This window comes from Equus quagga, chromosome 1, assembly GCF_021613505.1.
Source record: "Equus quagga isolate Etosha38 chromosome 1, UCLA_HA_Equagga_1.0, whole genome shotgun sequence".
Taxonomy (NCBI): Eukaryota; Metazoa; Chordata; class Mammalia; order Perissodactyla; family Equidae; genus Equus; species Equus quagga.
Window position 1 is genome coordinate 54,419,824 of NC_060267.1, and position 15,543 is coordinate 54,435,366.

At 58.4% G+C, this 15,543-nt stretch overlaps 1 protein-coding gene across 2 annotated transcripts in view; it reads right to left on the reverse strand.

Moving 5' to 3' along the window:
• Window positions 1-2,175: 2,175 nt before the first annotated feature.
• Window positions 2,176-15,543, reverse strand: part of TSPAN9 (tetraspanin 9) — a 189,074-nt gene continuing 175,706 nt past the window's right edge. For both annotated transcript variants that reach the window (XM_046681300.1, XM_046681290.1), the window contains 6 exons: window positions 7,572-7,763; window positions 7,128-7,202; window positions 5,801-5,902; window positions 4,994-5,125; window positions 4,474-4,557; window positions 2,176-2,808 (listed from right to left, as the gene is read on the reverse strand). In XM_046681300.1, the coding sequence (XP_046537256.1) occupies window positions 2,737-2,808; window positions 4,474-4,557; window positions 4,994-5,125; window positions 5,801-5,902; window positions 7,128-7,202; window positions 7,572-7,763 (657 nt within the window). In that variant the 3' untranslated portion in view covers window positions 2,176-2,736. The remainder of the gene's footprint in view (window positions 2,809-4,473; window positions 4,558-4,993; window positions 5,126-5,800; window positions 5,903-7,127; window positions 7,203-7,571; window positions 7,764-15,543) is intronic.

The window sequence follows — 15,543 nt, forward strand, 5'->3', positions numbered from 1 at the left end:
GTGCTGGCGGGGGGCTGTCAGCGCACCGGCTGGGGTGCAGGTGAGACACCCCTCCACGCCCGCTGCAGCCCCCCCGGGGCAGCACTCCCCCTGCTTGCCCAGCTCCCCTGCAGGATGGCTGCTGCGTCCACGGCAGGCATTCTGCAACGTGGTCCACAGACCGTGACCTTCTGAGTCAGAGCCGACTGAACTACCGAAGCCGGGGGAGGGAATTCAGCTAATCCGCCCCAGTGGGACCCGGCGGGAGAAACTAAGCAGACGCTGGGCCACCATCACCGCCATCACACGGCGTGGCCTTCTGTGTGGGGTGGGGATGGCTCTGCAGGGTGGGCAAGGAGCTTGGAAGAGCACCCCCACATTCCCCACACCCCCTACATCCCCATGCATGGAGCCTTCCGCCCAGTGTAGACTTGGCCAAATGACGGTAGACTTGGCCAAATGACGGAAGAGCCAAGCACTGGGTGAGGCAGGAAGGCCGTTTTCTGGGAGCGGTGAACGAGGCTCTGCAGATAGACGAGCCAGGGAGGGGGGCAGCCTGTGGCCAGGGCTCCAGGACCAGAGGATGCCCCTGAAGCGCCAGAAACAGATTGCCAGGGAGGCTGTACACTCCCCAAGGTGCTAGGCTTTGCTGTTGATTTTAACAAAAATTAAAAATTGCATTGATAGGCATAAACCAACCCACCTCCACACACAGCGCACACTCATTTTGCACCAGGTCCCACCGTGCACTCGAATGCTTGTTGGCCAAGGGCCTCTCTGCAGTGGCATGGTGGCACGTCTGCTCCACACTCTGCAGTTTGGGGCTCTGGGCAGGCAGCCAGAGCTCTTTACCAGGAAGATGGGGCCAGACGGCCCAGGAAGGCAGTTCTGCTCACACGTGTGCTTGCCCATGCCTCGCCCTACCCAAGGACCGACCTTCCCAGCAGCACCACCACTCCCATCTCAGGGAGGTGGTCTTCTCTGTCCAACTTGCTGAGACCACCCTACTCCCACTCCCCATCCCCCAAAATCATGAATCCTAAACACACCAAAAGTTCCCTACTCCTGGTCCCAACTGCACTGTACTTAGGTGAGCAGAGGAGCTGTGCTGGCTGGGGGGCCCCTGGACAGACAGGTGGAGGCTGGAGAGGAGGCGTGGGCCCGGGAGGAAATCAAGGTGATAAGCCAAGTGGTGCAGGAGAAAGCAGCTGCCCCACTCTGGATCCTAGCCAACTAGTGGGTAACCTCGGCAAGTTCAGTCCCGTGGACTCTTGACTTTTTTTTATTTCACTGCAGAATGTTCAACTAGACCAGCATAAGTTTTGGTGGGGTCACCCTGCTGTAGTTGAATACCCACCCCACTGTTCATCTCCCACGCCGTGACTCAGGCTGCCTTCTTCCTGGGGCCACTGTAGCAGGACCCAGTCTGACCTCTCTTACGGTTTCTGTACTTCTCCTTGGGGTCACAGAGGATGTGATCGCCACCCACCTCAGCATCAGTGAACCCCAAGGAAGGAGATGAGGGTCCCGGGACCCAGATGGACATCTTCCCCTCAGGGAATCTGGCTGGAATGATCATGGGCACCGTTCCACCTTCCCCTCCTGACGGTCACGGGTCCTCTGCCACTGTCTGAGCAGCAAAATGTAAGGACTGCTTCCCCTTCCAGAAGCAATGTGAGAAAGTGAGCAGCATCTGAACTAGAGAGGTATTTGTCCGAGAGTTTCTAGCAGGAATGTCTGTGAAAGTATCTGGATTTGCAGAACCTGTCGCGGGAACGCCCGCCTGGGGTGGAAGGGGAAGCCTCCGTGCCAGCAGAGGGCAGGAGGAAGGAAGAAGGGAAAAAAGAAACACTGCTCCTCAGTGAAGTGCAAGGACCCATGACAGCTGCTGCTGCATTCCTGGCAAAGCACCTGCCCCCAGAGGACCCCTCTGCCCTGCCTCTCGGGCCAGCGTGAGCAAACGCGTGGCTCCCTGCAGGTGCACCTGCGTTGCCTCCTGCTCCCCTCTCTCCGCCGCCTCTTCCAGGTTCCATGCCGGACACCAGGCCCTCCTCAGTGCGTCCGAGCCAAGGCTGGCACGTCTCCCCTGGAGCCTCCTGGCTGGTGCGCAGCGGTTTGTCCTGACTGCAGCCGGACAGCGTCTACTCTCCCTACCAGCCCCACCCTCAGGAAAAATCAAACCGTTACACAAACCAATGCAGTACAAAGTTATAAATCAGAAAGCTAACCCTAAACTTAGCTGAGATAATATTCCTGAATAATCGTAATCAGAGTAAAATAAAATAAAAAAGTTACACTGTAAGGTATAAAAAGCCTGGGCAAGATGCTCCCGGGGGCCTGGCCTAGAGCGGTCAGGTGCCCCCACCAGCTCTCCCGCTCTCCCACGGGGGCTGTGGATACCAGCGACCTCGGCTGGGCAGTCTCTCCACCAGGAGGGAGCGCTGTGCCCTGCACCCAACATGGGGACTAAGGGTCGGCGTGAGGAAGGGCAGGGGCAGAAATGCATCGGTGCTGGGGGCCTCCTGGAGCATGCCCCCGGCCCACCCTGTCTTCTTTGGCAAATACACAGATGCAGGAATCCAGGTGCCCCCAGCACCCCAAGGTCTCTGCGGGCCTCCTCCCCCGGCCCTCCACCCACAGCAGCGCGGGCGGGCGGGCTGGGGGGATGGGGTCAGCAGTCCGAGTGCGGCAGGCAACACAAAGCTCCAATCTTCCTCCCGGCCGTGTGCGGCGGGGCTGGGCGCTCCCGCCGGCCCCTCAGGCGGCGTACTTCTTCCCGGTCCTGTGGATGTGCTGGCAGAGGGTCATGGAGAAGGCCATGCCCAGGATCTGAAAGACATGGGGAGAGGGCCTCAGATGGAAGCCCCACGGCCAGGGTTCTGACGTGGGGCCCCTAGAGCAAGTGGGGACAACCAGTCGTGTGCTGGACACGTTGGCGGAATGAAAACAATGGTGGATGGAGGGGGACACACACAAGGAGTCAGCCCCTCAGAGCCGTTTGTACAGACTGTCCTGGAGCCTCTCTGGGGCTCGGGACCCTGCCCACTTTAGAGCGCCCTGGAGAGGGCTGACGCACAACGGCCCTGCCCCTGCACAGCAGCTGCCAAGGAGGAGGGGGAGGAGGCTGGTGGGAACGTGACAAAACCCTGCCAAGTCATTTCTGTGTGGTCCTGGAATACATCAAAATATGTCTTTGGCCACAGTGGACGTGTCCTACCAATGCTGCTGTGTGTAGGATGACATTAATGCTCATTTGTGATTCCTCAACTCCCGAATCCTGCAGGGGATGGTGACTCAGAGCAGTGCAGGGGCAGGAGGAAGCCAGCCTGTGGCCTCAGGGTCGCCACAGACAGTGGGCCACAGGCACACGCCATAAAGCAGGTGACCAGGAGACACTGCGTGCCCCTCATGGCTCTTGCACTCAAGGTGTGGGCATAACTGGAGGAGACCATGGCTGCTGAGCCTGGCCTCAGCGTTCGAGTCCAGCCTGACCACAGGCATCCCTGAGATGGGTCCCCTTCCCGGTACCGAACAGAATCTGCTCTGTAAGCGCATCTCACATCGCAGCTCTGAGAACGATCGCGGCTCCTCCGCTAAGCTTGAAAGCACTTAGATAAATCAGACATGCTCAGGCCCCCAGGCCAAGAGTGCAGGGTAAGAAAGATGACGCCATGAAGGATGTCGACCATCTTCCCATGGACCAACCATTCAAGTTCAAGTGCTCCAAGAGGAATCAGGCACTGCAGGCTCCCACTCACCAGGAGCAGGAGCCATACCTAAGCGGGCGAAGGAGGGAGCCCAGGAAATGTTCCTCCCCAGAAAGGGGGCTCCTGCTCCTAGCAAGCTGTGCTGGCCTCATCTTCAAGAAGGGAGGCAGGGACCCCTCCTCGGCCCGCTCCGTCGTCTGTGCTTGGCCTTGCGAAGGACAGCTGTTCATTCAATGCTTGTGAATAACAGCGGCCGTGGACTGGGTACCTCCTCTGCACCCGGCCTGCTCTGCACCTTGAGGCGCATCACACTCAGTGCTCAGAAGTGGCACGGCCGCCTTGCCCATCACACCAACGTGGGACTGAGGGCGCAGAAGCCGAGCACCCTGCCCAGGCCACACATGTCTCACAGGTGGTGTGGCCGGGACAGCGCTCGTGCAGTCTGGCCCACGATCCTGTGCTCACAATCAGCACCTGAGGACTCAGTTTTCATTCAGTTCCGTCACAAAGTGAATGTCCCCATGGAGTGGGGACAGGTGTGTTCACAAGCAAACCCACACGGGGGCTTGATGCGATGCCAGCTCCAGGCCCAAGGCTCAGAGGGAGCCAAGGAAGCAGTGCCCCACGGTGCCTGCAGGGTGGGACAGGCATCAAGAGAGAAGGGCTCGGGCAGAGCAGGAAAGCTCTGGAGTCAGGCCGCTGGGGTGGTGATCTAAGTCCCAGGATTGGGCTTCCTCCTCTGGCCCGGGGCCAGCAAGGGTACAGGGAGCTCCGGCGGCCCTCTTACCTGCATGACAAGGATGCACATCCCCACCGTGCCAAGCACATGCTTGTTGTCATCGAACCATATCTTCACCTTGTCATAGCAGCCCTGGGGAGCGAGGACCACAAGGTTAAGGTGCTGGTGTGCCCGTGAGCCCCTCCTGCCCAGCACTCCCACTCTCCCCTCAGCCCTGCCCCTCCCTGCTCTCTCCTCCCATCCCTCCCTAATCCTCAGCCCTGACCCTGCTCTCTCCTCCCGTCCCTTCCTGACCCTCAGCCCTGTCCCTCCTGCCTATGAGCAGGCCCCACCCCATCCAGGGTTCCCCCTACAAGGCCTCACACAGCCTCAGACCCCATTCAACCCTCTACCCTCTGACTCTCCCTACTGGGGGTTCAGGCCCCCATTTTCCACCTGCCTTTTGTCTCCACTCCTGTGTGCTCCCCACCCTACCCCTCATTAGACCAATTCCTTGGTGTCCCAGGCCACCCTCCCCGTAGGCATCCTCCTGCCAGCCCGTCCAGCACAGAGGCGCCTGCAGCCTCACCGTCTTCCACAGCGGGGTGGTGCTGTTGCGCCCACAGCCCTGGGAGTTCTCCATGCAGCAGCGGTCGGGCACTGTGTTCTCGCCCAGCACCGGGTACCAGTCTGTGTAGTCGGTGACACCACAGCAACGCATCTGCAGGTGGGGTGCACAGGGTCACACGCGCCACGGCCCGCCATCCTCCTCTGGGCCTTCCCCTCCCAGGCCAACCCTGGCCCCACAAAAGCTGCCCCCCTGGAGTCCAGCGGAGGAGACAAAGGCCTTCTTCTTGTCCCTTCTTTGGGCATCAGCAGGCCCACAGGGGAAGTAAGTGATAGCTCCTTCCTGGAGGCCGGAGAAGAGAAGGTGATGCCGCCCACCCCTGAGCCGGGCCCTGGACACGGCACAGGGGCACTCAGCCCTCTGCTCGCCCACCAGCCCCTCTGGCTCTGTGCTTTGTGGATCATTCCACGCTGGCTGCCAGCCCCTCCCCAGGGCTTAATGTGGGGTGTCCGGGCTAAACTGACTGTTTTCCTCTTAAACAGAGCCTCCTTGCCCAAGTCGTGATGAAGAAATGAATGCGTTGCTAAAATAAATTCTGTCATTCATGCCAGAGCTTCAGGAAAAGCTTCAGGAAAGGGACCTCCTGCATCCAGGTCCTGCTCCCCCTCCTGTGCCTGCCTCCCCGTGCTCTCAGCTGCATCCCACTGCCTGGTGCCTGACCCAGCAGCTCTTGGTCAAAATCCAGGAAGCACCGGTGCCCAATTTGGTCAGCTGGGTGGAGCCCGAGCCGCCCCTGCTCCCCGCCTGCCCTGTGCTGCCCAGCCTCACCTCAGCCTGGATGATGTTCCAGGCGTTCTTCAGCCCCACGTTGTTCTCCGTGTTGTACAGCAGCAGGCCCTCCTTCAGGTCCTTCTTGGCATTCTCACTCACCTGCCGGGGGGAGAACGGACTTCAGGGCGGCTGGGACCAGGACACAGCCCCTCTCCCAACTTGCCCCGGTCCACTGGGGCTGTCGGCCACAGCTCTTCCAGATGGGGGCCCTGCCCCACCTGGGGGTGGAGGCCGGGGCAGGGGAGGTCCACCCACTGCCTCCCAGGGCTGCAGCACCCAGAGGCAGAGACAGACAGAGGGCCTCGACTCCCTTGGTCCCAGGACCAGCCAGCCCCACAGGCCACTCTGCCACCCCACCCACAACCTCTTCCCCCATGTGCCCCTGTCATAATACACCCTGGGAACCAGAGGCTGGCAGATCAGTCATTTTGATCTTAGGTCCACCCTCGCTAGCAAGTACCTTACCCTCTCTCACCTCTGCTTTATCTGCAATATTGGAATAATAGTATCTACCTCTGGCATTGCTGGGAGAATTAAAAGAAATAATCCTTATAAAGAGGGAAGAACAGGGGGATCGCTCAATATTATTATTATTTCTTCTGTTTCACAAGTGCAAAGGAATTATTGTTTCTAATCCTAACAATGACTCTGCCTTTCAGTGTGGCCTGGGCAACTACTTCAAGAAGCGGAGGAATAGACAGCTACATAGTTGCGGGGCGCAGTGTCCCAGAACAGCCTGCTGTGTCCCAGGGACTGAGCGCCTTGCCGGGACTCCTGCTGGCAGCAGTAAGAGTCGTCTCCACCTGGACTAGGAATAGTCCCCTGGTGAGGCTGCCAGGGGGCCCCGCATCAGCCTCCTGAACCCCGCGGTGCAGCCTGGGAGCAGCCGCCCTATCCTCAAAGGGCTCTGGGAGAGGAAACACAGCTACCCTCCACTGGTAGCCCTACACACAGCATCACCTGGGAAGTTCCTCTGTTTCCAACGGGCTACATCAAACCACCCGGCCCAACCACCTCATGGGGTCTGAATCCCTTCTCCAAATACTCAACACAGCTATGCTTGAATCCTCCCAGTGACAGGGAGCTCGCTAATGCCAGAGGCAGCCTATTGCATCCCTCGGGACGCCACTTCCTAAGACCACACAGGTAATGAACGTCCTCACTCCCCTCAAACTCAGCTTCCCCAGGCTGCCCCACCAGAACCGTTCATCTGGGCCTTTCCTAGCTCTCCTGCTTCCGTCCTCCTTTCCTCCCTCCGGCTCGCCCTGACCCAACCCAAAGGCAATGAAATCCCAATCGCCCCCTCCCTTCCTGGAGGGCTTACCTTGTCCATGTAGACAAAGAAGAGGATCAGTAAGATCAGCTCTGCTAGAAGGATGATCAACAGGACGACGAAAAACTGGAAAGAGAAGTCCAGGCATGGGCATGGGGTAGTGGTCATGGCGAGGACAGGGTGCAACCAGAAGGACAGTGGGGAGGCAGGGGACAGGTGGCACACAGACAGGGCTTCCGAGGGGTGCGGGTCCCAGATAGGAAGGGGAGGGAAAGGAAGTAGATGGCCAACCAAGGAGTGGGAGGGACAACTTGGACAGGGATAGTCAGTCATGAGGAAGAGGGCAGTGGTCAAGCAAAGAACATTCTAGAAGCAACATGGAAGGGCTCAGGTTGGTCACTCAGTTGGCTGATGTTCCCAGGCCTTGCCAGCCTCAATGGCCCAAATGTAAGGGGATCTAGAGCTCAGAGGGTGGGGATGTGGGGTCCAACTTACACTGAGGAGGAGGCACTTGTTCTCCTTGATGGCCCCCAGGCAGCCGAGGAAGCCCGTCACCATGACAATGGTGCCTATGGCGATGACTAGGTTGGCTGCAGACAGCGACGGGAAGCTGGGGGAGAAGGTGGCAAAGTTGCCTTGGGACACGGAGAGCCAAATGCCCACTCCGAGCAGCCCACAGCCACAGAGCTGGAGAGAGAGGAAAGCCTGTTAGAGTGGCCCTGGCCCGTGCCCATCTCTGTGGAACTCGATGGCATGGTCCCACCCCAACTGTGAGGCACAGAAAGGGTGAGCCCGGCTCCTGGTCAGATGCGGTCATGGCCCCATCAGTCGGCTGTGTGGCCTTGACAACTCCTCTGCCTCTCTGTCTCCCCATTTGGCAAACGGGGTTCCATGAGCTTCATGGACCTCCTGGGTCACTCTGAGGACCACGTCAAGTAAGACACAGGCACACACGTGTAACAGCTCCCGCACACGTGTGCTCATGGCTCTTCCACCTGGCAGAGGAGAGGCCCGCATCCAGGAGGGAGTCCGGGGGAGGGGCGCACGCTGGTCAGGGAGAGACCCTGCCTAGGGACTGCTCTCTGGGGTTGGGAAGAGAATCTTGGAGTCCAGTTTCTCAGAGCCAGACTTCTGGCAACTGTGTCCTTGGCCTGACCAGAGGGACAATTTGCCCGCTGTCCTCAGGAGCCTGAGGAATGAATTCCCACAGATGGAAACACAGAAGAGCCCACTGGGCTGGCTGGGGGCTGGCCGATGTGCAGGATGTGGGAGTCCATCACTGCCGCCGCCACCGATCCAAGCAAGTCAGCAGCTGGCACCGCGGCTGAACACGGGCTCTCCTCAACGGCACCCTGGGGCTGCGCCACCCCTGGGCTGGCCTGGAGAAGCCCCTGTCCCAGGCTGCAGATCCCGAAGCTGCCTTAGTTTATGCTCCACAGAGCGGATACTCCCCCGCCCTCCGGCAGCTCAGGAGAAGTGCGCTGAGTCTGAGGAGCCAATCAATCAGTCAACCAGTATTTATTGAGTACCCACAGCAGCAGCATCCTATGCCAAAAGAGCTATGACCACTTCACAGACCTGCCTTCCGGAGCCTCTGCTCAGGCTGCATGAGAGCAATAAAAGAACAAAATCTACTCCAGGCAGTATACACTGGTGCCAAATAAATGGTCCAGGAGTTCAGAGGCAGCAATTGCTGTCCTGGTCCGAGAGGCCAGTTGGAGGCAGTCCCTCAAGGACGGGTGGAGGACAAGAACACTCCATGGAGGGTGAAAGTGCAGAGGTGAGGGCTTGAGACGCATAGACAGTAGATCTGACACCCAGCTCCAGCTCATGCTGGTTGGGACCTTGCAATCTCCCTTTAGGCCAAATGAGAATACTCTCACCCTCCTTCTGGGGTGTTGGGAGAATTTAAATGGAAGAGATCAATGAGAGGGGCAGCCTACCCGGCGCTGTTCTCTAAGAGGCACTCCCAGTCCCCATGCCTGGGGGCTGTGCTGCTCCTGCTCCGGAGCAGACCAGGCAGCCCCACAGGCAGGCTGAGAGCAGTTGGCCATGTGCATGCACGCAAGGGTGGGGGAGGCAGAGGGCCCCCAGGAGGCGCATTTCCTCCCCTCACTTAGTCCACAGACACCCCCTTGGGAAGTGCCAGGCCCGTTCTGAGGTTGAGTGCTGGGAGACTCGGTAAATGGCCAGCGAAGACCCGCCCTCTTGGAGAGGGGATTCCCAGAAGGGACGCAGTCATTCCATAAGCAAACATATGGTGGGATTTCAGGTGCTGGGGCGTGCATGAAGAAAAATAAGGCCGGCAAGGAGTCAGAAAGTGACAGAGTGGTCAGGGGAGGAATCTTGGACAGGCGGTATTTGAGTAGGGACCCAAAAAGGAGGAAAGTGAGCCACATAAATATCTGAGGGAAGAATGTTCTAGATAGAGGGAACAGCACACCCTGAGGTGGGAATGAGCCTGGCTGGCCAGGAGGAGCAAGCTGCCCATGTGGCTGTGACAGTCAAGAAGGTGACAAGTGGCGGGGACCTTGCAGGCATCGGATGAGAAGAATGTGGGTGTTGATCTTGTGTGAGGGGGAGCCCCGGGACACAGGAATGACATGATCCACGTTTCCAGTGGGTCACTCTGGCTGCCGTTCGGAGAGCGGACCATCGGAGGGCAAAGGCAGAGCCACTGCCATGATGAGGGGCGACCTGGCGGCTCACACCAGGCGGTCATGGACAGAAACGGTCTATTCGAGGTAGGTTTGGAAGGTGGCACTGACAGGGCTCGCTGGGCTTTAAAGAAGGAGTAGGATTTTGACAAATGGGGAAACAGAAAGGTGGTCCAGACTGGGCATGAAAGGAGTGTGGGCATCTCTACGTATTACTAAACCAGAGCCCTCTGAGGAGCTGTGGGGAGAGTCAGGTAAGCGGAGCAGCTGCCGGGGTCCCACACTGTGGGAGTGGTCCTGCGCCTCCTAGCCCTGCAGCAGCCCCAGGTGGAACGAGGTCAAGGCTCCTGAGGTTGGGACACTCGGGCCCGGGGCATCCACGCAGTGGGGCAGCTACCAGCTTTGCAGGGGGAACGGGTGCCACCACCCCCTTCCACCAGGAGGTGGCGCCCCAGGCCGGGTCAGAAGCTCGGGGTTCCCCAGTGGGGCCTCATACTTTCATCCACTTGTCACTCTGACTTTCTTCAGCGGGTCCGTTTCTGTGCTGCCGTCTCAATTTTTCTTCCATTAATCATACCATGGAATCATACCAGCATGATCTTCGTGCTGAAGAGGTATGGCTCTAAAAGTCAGACTCTGGGATGAGTAAGAGGAAAACCCGCTGCCACCAGGTCACTCCCACAGGTACAGCAGGCCATGGGGCCCTGGAGAGCAGGATGCCCCGCCCCGTGCAGCTAGAGACACCAGGGCACCTGAGACGCCCCTGAGCCTGGGAAAGTTCTCAGAGCACAGCTTTCCCCAGAAGCCAGTTCACACAGGGGCCCCTCTGTGCCTCTATTGTCCATTCCCTCCTGGGGGGAACTGCTGTGGGGTCAAGGAGCCTCTGCCTGGGAAAATCTCAGCAGTTCAGACAGTCCCAGGAGCTGTCATCTCTCAGAATTGGTCCTCTGACTCCACACTCCACGCTCTCTGATTTGGCTGCAGGCTTCCCAAAACCCAGCCTGTGACCCCACCCCCACATCTGCCCTCCTCTGGCTTTCCGTCTGAGGCCCCACCCTGCCCCAGGGTAGAGCTCAGGGATGTCTGCTGTCCACAGGCAGGGCAGCCCCACAGCAGCCTATCCTCTCAAAGGCCCCCTCCCTGCCCCACCCCCAGCAGGGCCCCCGCCTTATAGAGGTCTGCTGAGCGCAGAGGCCCCTGCACACCCACTGCCACTCCTCCACGGCCTCAGGGGGCTCCTGCTGAGAAGGATCCTCTGTTCCCACCTCAGATGACCCAGAACCGGCAGAGGCCCCAGACAGCAGAAAACACAAACGTCAGGCCCTAAGTTACAGACAAGGGCACTGAGAGGACAGGCAGCTGCCACACACCAGCCGGGGCCCTGAACCTGGTTTCCTGGCTTTTGGGGCAGAGCCCCTTCCGGACCACCGCTCCGAGGGCCTGCAAGCGCCCACTGAGCCCCGGCCACAGGTGAGAGGCCCCAAGACCCCCGCTCAGCCCCTGCCTCACGCCAGATCCCAGCCACATCCCCGGCCTGCCCCAGGCCTGTTTTCAGCCCACACTGCATACACAGAGCTGCCTAAGCCCTTTTTCTAAAATGCCTCTTTCATCAGGCTGCTCCCTGTGTGATCTTAAGATTCTTTAGCTGAGGCCCGATTCCCTTTAAAGCGTGGAACCTGGACTAGAGAATTTCTCAGGTCCCTTCCAGCACCGGCTTAGCCGACCGGAGACACGCTGCTCTCATCCCCAAGCCCAGCAGTTCTCAGCCAGAAGCGCTTTTGCTCCACAGGAGACATTTGGCAATGTTTGGAGACACCTGGGATGTCACAACTTAGGGAGGGAGTGCTACTGGTATCTTAGTGAGCAGAGGCCAGGGATGCTGCTAAACATCCTACAATGCACAGGACAGCCCCCTACAAGAAAGAACTATCTCGCCCCAAATGTCAACAGAGGTTGTGAAACCCTGCCCTAGCCTCATGCCCACACCAGATGTCCACCCTCTGGCTATCAGCTCCCTGAGAAGGCACCATCAGAGAAAGAATCTGGTATTTCCCACAGGACTGGGGCAGCGTCCTGCCTCTGAGAGGGACGACACAACAGGAGAGGAGGAAACAGCTGGGATGACTCCACCAGAGACCTGGTGAGGGCCAGGGCGGGGCAGCCAGGAGCGTGATGCCTGGTGCATGGCAATGAGTAGGATGGAGGAGTTGACAGCAGAAAAGGTTTCCTGGGCAAGAGAGTAAGAGGACAGGACGCTGGCCTCTGAAGCCAGAGCAGGGGCAGGGGAGGGTGAGGCAGGAATGGGGGGAGGGGGAGCCACCCCACGCACAGGGTGCCAAGCACAGGAAGGAGGCAAGGCCTGGAGCAGTAAGGCCAAAGCTCAGTGCCTGAGAGCTTAGCTGGTGGCATTGGGAAAATTCCCTTCCAAAACCAGAGGCTTGTCTCAGCTGAGATGACCGACAGGCAGGAAGAGATGCCAGCAACCAGGACCCAGCCAAGGCTAGCACCGACTGCCCTGGGGTCACCAGCCCCCGTGTGGTCCAGGCCTGGTGGGCGCCCCTCTTCAAGCAGGGCAGGCCCAGGGACCACCCGACCACCTGCCCACTCCCTCCCACACCTGAGGGCATTTCTAAATACTTTCGATTCAGGATTCCAGATAAATCCACATCCAAAAGTGCAGCCACGAGCTCCTACCCTGGCACTTGCCCGTGGCCTTGCTCTCGAGGAAGGCAGGGATTTGGGTCCGTCTTGTTCACTGCCATGTCCCCAGAGCCTGGAGCAGGTCCTCACCCTCGGCCTTTGGGTCTCCCTCCCACAGGTGTCTCCTGTCCGGCCCTTCGCTTACCCCGCAGGAGGGAGAAGGCACAGGGCCCTTCCGAGGGTCTCAGGATCTTCCTCATCACCCTCGAGCCCATCCCAAGACACACAGCAGGTAAACTGAGGCCCAGCCAGGTTATGGCCACGTAGTGAACGTCCTCCAGACTCACCCCATTTATTAAGCCTGCTGTAATTAGCCTAATATCCCCGTGGCATTTTTCCTCGTCGTCAGCACATTGATTTGTAGTTTTAATATATGCCTCTGCCATGTGTCCTTATGTATTTTTCATGCAGGCATCCCATTTCTCTGGGGGTGAGGCCCATAATTTCCCCTTCACACCAACCTCCCTCCTGAGCTCTATGCCACTTAGAGCACAGGAACAGCTACTCCCTGAGTCCCTCATAACTCCAAGAGTCTCTCCCCGGTGTGGGTGGCCCTCCGTGGGGGGGCCCTCCTGTGCCAGGGCTGGGCCCAGAGCAGCACATCTGGAACCTGCCCTTCCTCACGAAAACACCAGCATGCCCAGGGCCAGGTTCGTGTGTCATCTATTTCTCTTCCACTGCAGGGCCCAGAATATTACCAGCCTGGAATACAGAACTATCTGTGCAGTGGATGGATGGTTGGATGGATGGATGGATGGATGGAGGGATGGAGGATGGGGGGATGGGAGGGGTGGGGAGGGCCTGAGCAGGTGGCAGCCTGGGAACAGGATCAGACCCAGACACACAAACCCACCTGAAAAAGAAGTCCCATGCACCCACTCTCCCCTACTCCTAGCACCCCCAGTACCCCAAGTTACTCCCAACTGCCCCACCCCCGCCAGCCCCTCATTGGCCTGTAAATCCCCTGCTTGACCTGCCCCAGCCCCCTTCAGAGCTCATCCCACCCTGTGGCTAGTTTCAGCCCCACTGCCTCAGGTGTCTCTGCAGAGCCCCCAACCCGGCCCCTACCTACCATCACCCCCACCAACCTCATCCCCACTTGCTTTGCAGGAGCTTTTCAAACTCTAGGTCTCAGCACTCCCCAAGGCTCTCTGTAAGCCAAGGCCAAGCGGAACATTTAATGGCATTTAATAAATTAGTGGATGTGGAGAATAAAAAAACCAAAACAACTTTAATTTCACAGCCCGACGTGCCGGCTAGTAATGATCCTGCCTGGCCCTGGGAGAAGCTGAGCTGCCAAGAACTTCATCACAGGGAGAAGGGACAATGCATCAGCGCTAGGAGTGGGCTGCTGCTTCCTATTTCAGACGCCCCTCACCTCCACCAGGCCCCTGCAGCTCACTCACTGTCACAGCCACGAGGCGGGCAGGGCCAGACAACACTTCAGCTCTGCACGAAGGGAAGGGAAGGCAGAGTCATAGAGATGTCTCTGTCGAAGTAACCCAGCAGGCAGGAGGATCAGAGCACAGAGTGAGAGGCGGCTGCTCAGCAAGAGGTCTCTTTTGTGTGCACCGTCCCTGGCTCCGGCAGTCCAGCCTCTGCTTGGCACCCTAGGGTCCCAGGACAATACACTCCATTCCAGTTTTTCACAAATCTAATTAGTCAAGAATTCTTTCTTATTAACTCAAGAATCCACTTCCCTGTTGCTAATATGCCTCAGTCCTAGTTATGCCCAAGAAGCCCACAACAAACAAGTTTGGCAGGCCTTTAAATATTTGAAGGCCTATATCTAACATCCTTCCCCATGTCTTCTCCTCGCCGATTAAAGGGCTTTTAGATCTTTCAGCTGAGTCACCATCCACTGCTCATCTCTATGAGGTCATTTCAGCCACGGAAGAACCAGCACAGAGTACAAAGCACTCTCCCCTCCTACACCCTGAGCTCTATACTTCTAGTAATCCAGCCTAAGCTCCCATTGGCTTGGCTGGCGACCACAGAAGAGCTTTGGCTCACATTGTGCTTGTGCATAATTTAAAGCCAAATAGCATGATTCCTCAGTCATGACCTCACACTTTCTCTCAAAGCCTCCAATGTCTTCACAGCTTCCCTTTGCAGCCCCCAATGTCACCAGCTTGCATAGGTGACAGGGAGATCACACTCATATTTCTGAGCTGCATCTTCCTCCAAATAAACATGACATAAAGCATTTGCATATCTAAAACCCAGTTACATTTTGATTATTGCAGAACAAGGTTATTTTCTACCTAAGATGGTTGTGGGGGAGAGCATTTCAACACGGCCAAACTTCAGGGATGCTGTGTTTGGGAGCTGCAAGTCTCCAAGGTTATAAAGCTCTGAAATTCCATGTTTGCAGAGTCAGCTCCTCTCCAGTAAACCATGCAGGGACCTGAGACATAGCACCCCCCCCAACTCACCAGGACCCCCATCAGCAGAGGGGTCCTGTCACACACCTCCTGCATTCTAAAGCTCTCCAGATGTGTGCGGATGGGAGAGTCCGTGAGGAGGGAGACCCCACAAGACCTCGAGGACAGCCCCTTGCCACCCTCCAGAAGGTTAAGGGCCCTGGATGGGGTAAATGCCCAGTCACCAACAGTCACGGCCCCCAGCTGGCTGCACAAAGGGCCTGGTGACCTCTGACCCGGAGGGGTGGGGGCGGGGGAGGAGGTCGGCTTTGCTGAAGCACCGACCATCTGCTTGGGCTGCCCGGCCTGTCCTCGGCATGGAAGGCTGCCCTGCTCAGGGGTTCACTCCAACCAAGGCACCTGTGGGACTCAGGGGGACACAGTCCTGGGGGCAGGGAGAACCTGGGTCTGTCCCTGGGCTTCAAAGGCCAGGGCAGGGGTGCCGAGAGCAGGCCCAGTCCCCAAGACAGCTGGCGCCTAGAAAGCAAGGAGCACACCTAGAAACCGGGAGGGCGTGTCTGCCTTGTGCTCTCCCGACCCAGCCCCTTTAAAGCTCAGGTCTCCACACCACTCCTCCATCTAGGAGAAAGGTTGGTAGAGCATGCGCCCCGGCCCCCGCTCCCCCTGCACCCCGTTCCCAGGCCCTCCCGACTCCTCACATGACAGCAGGTCCCAGACCCATTTTCT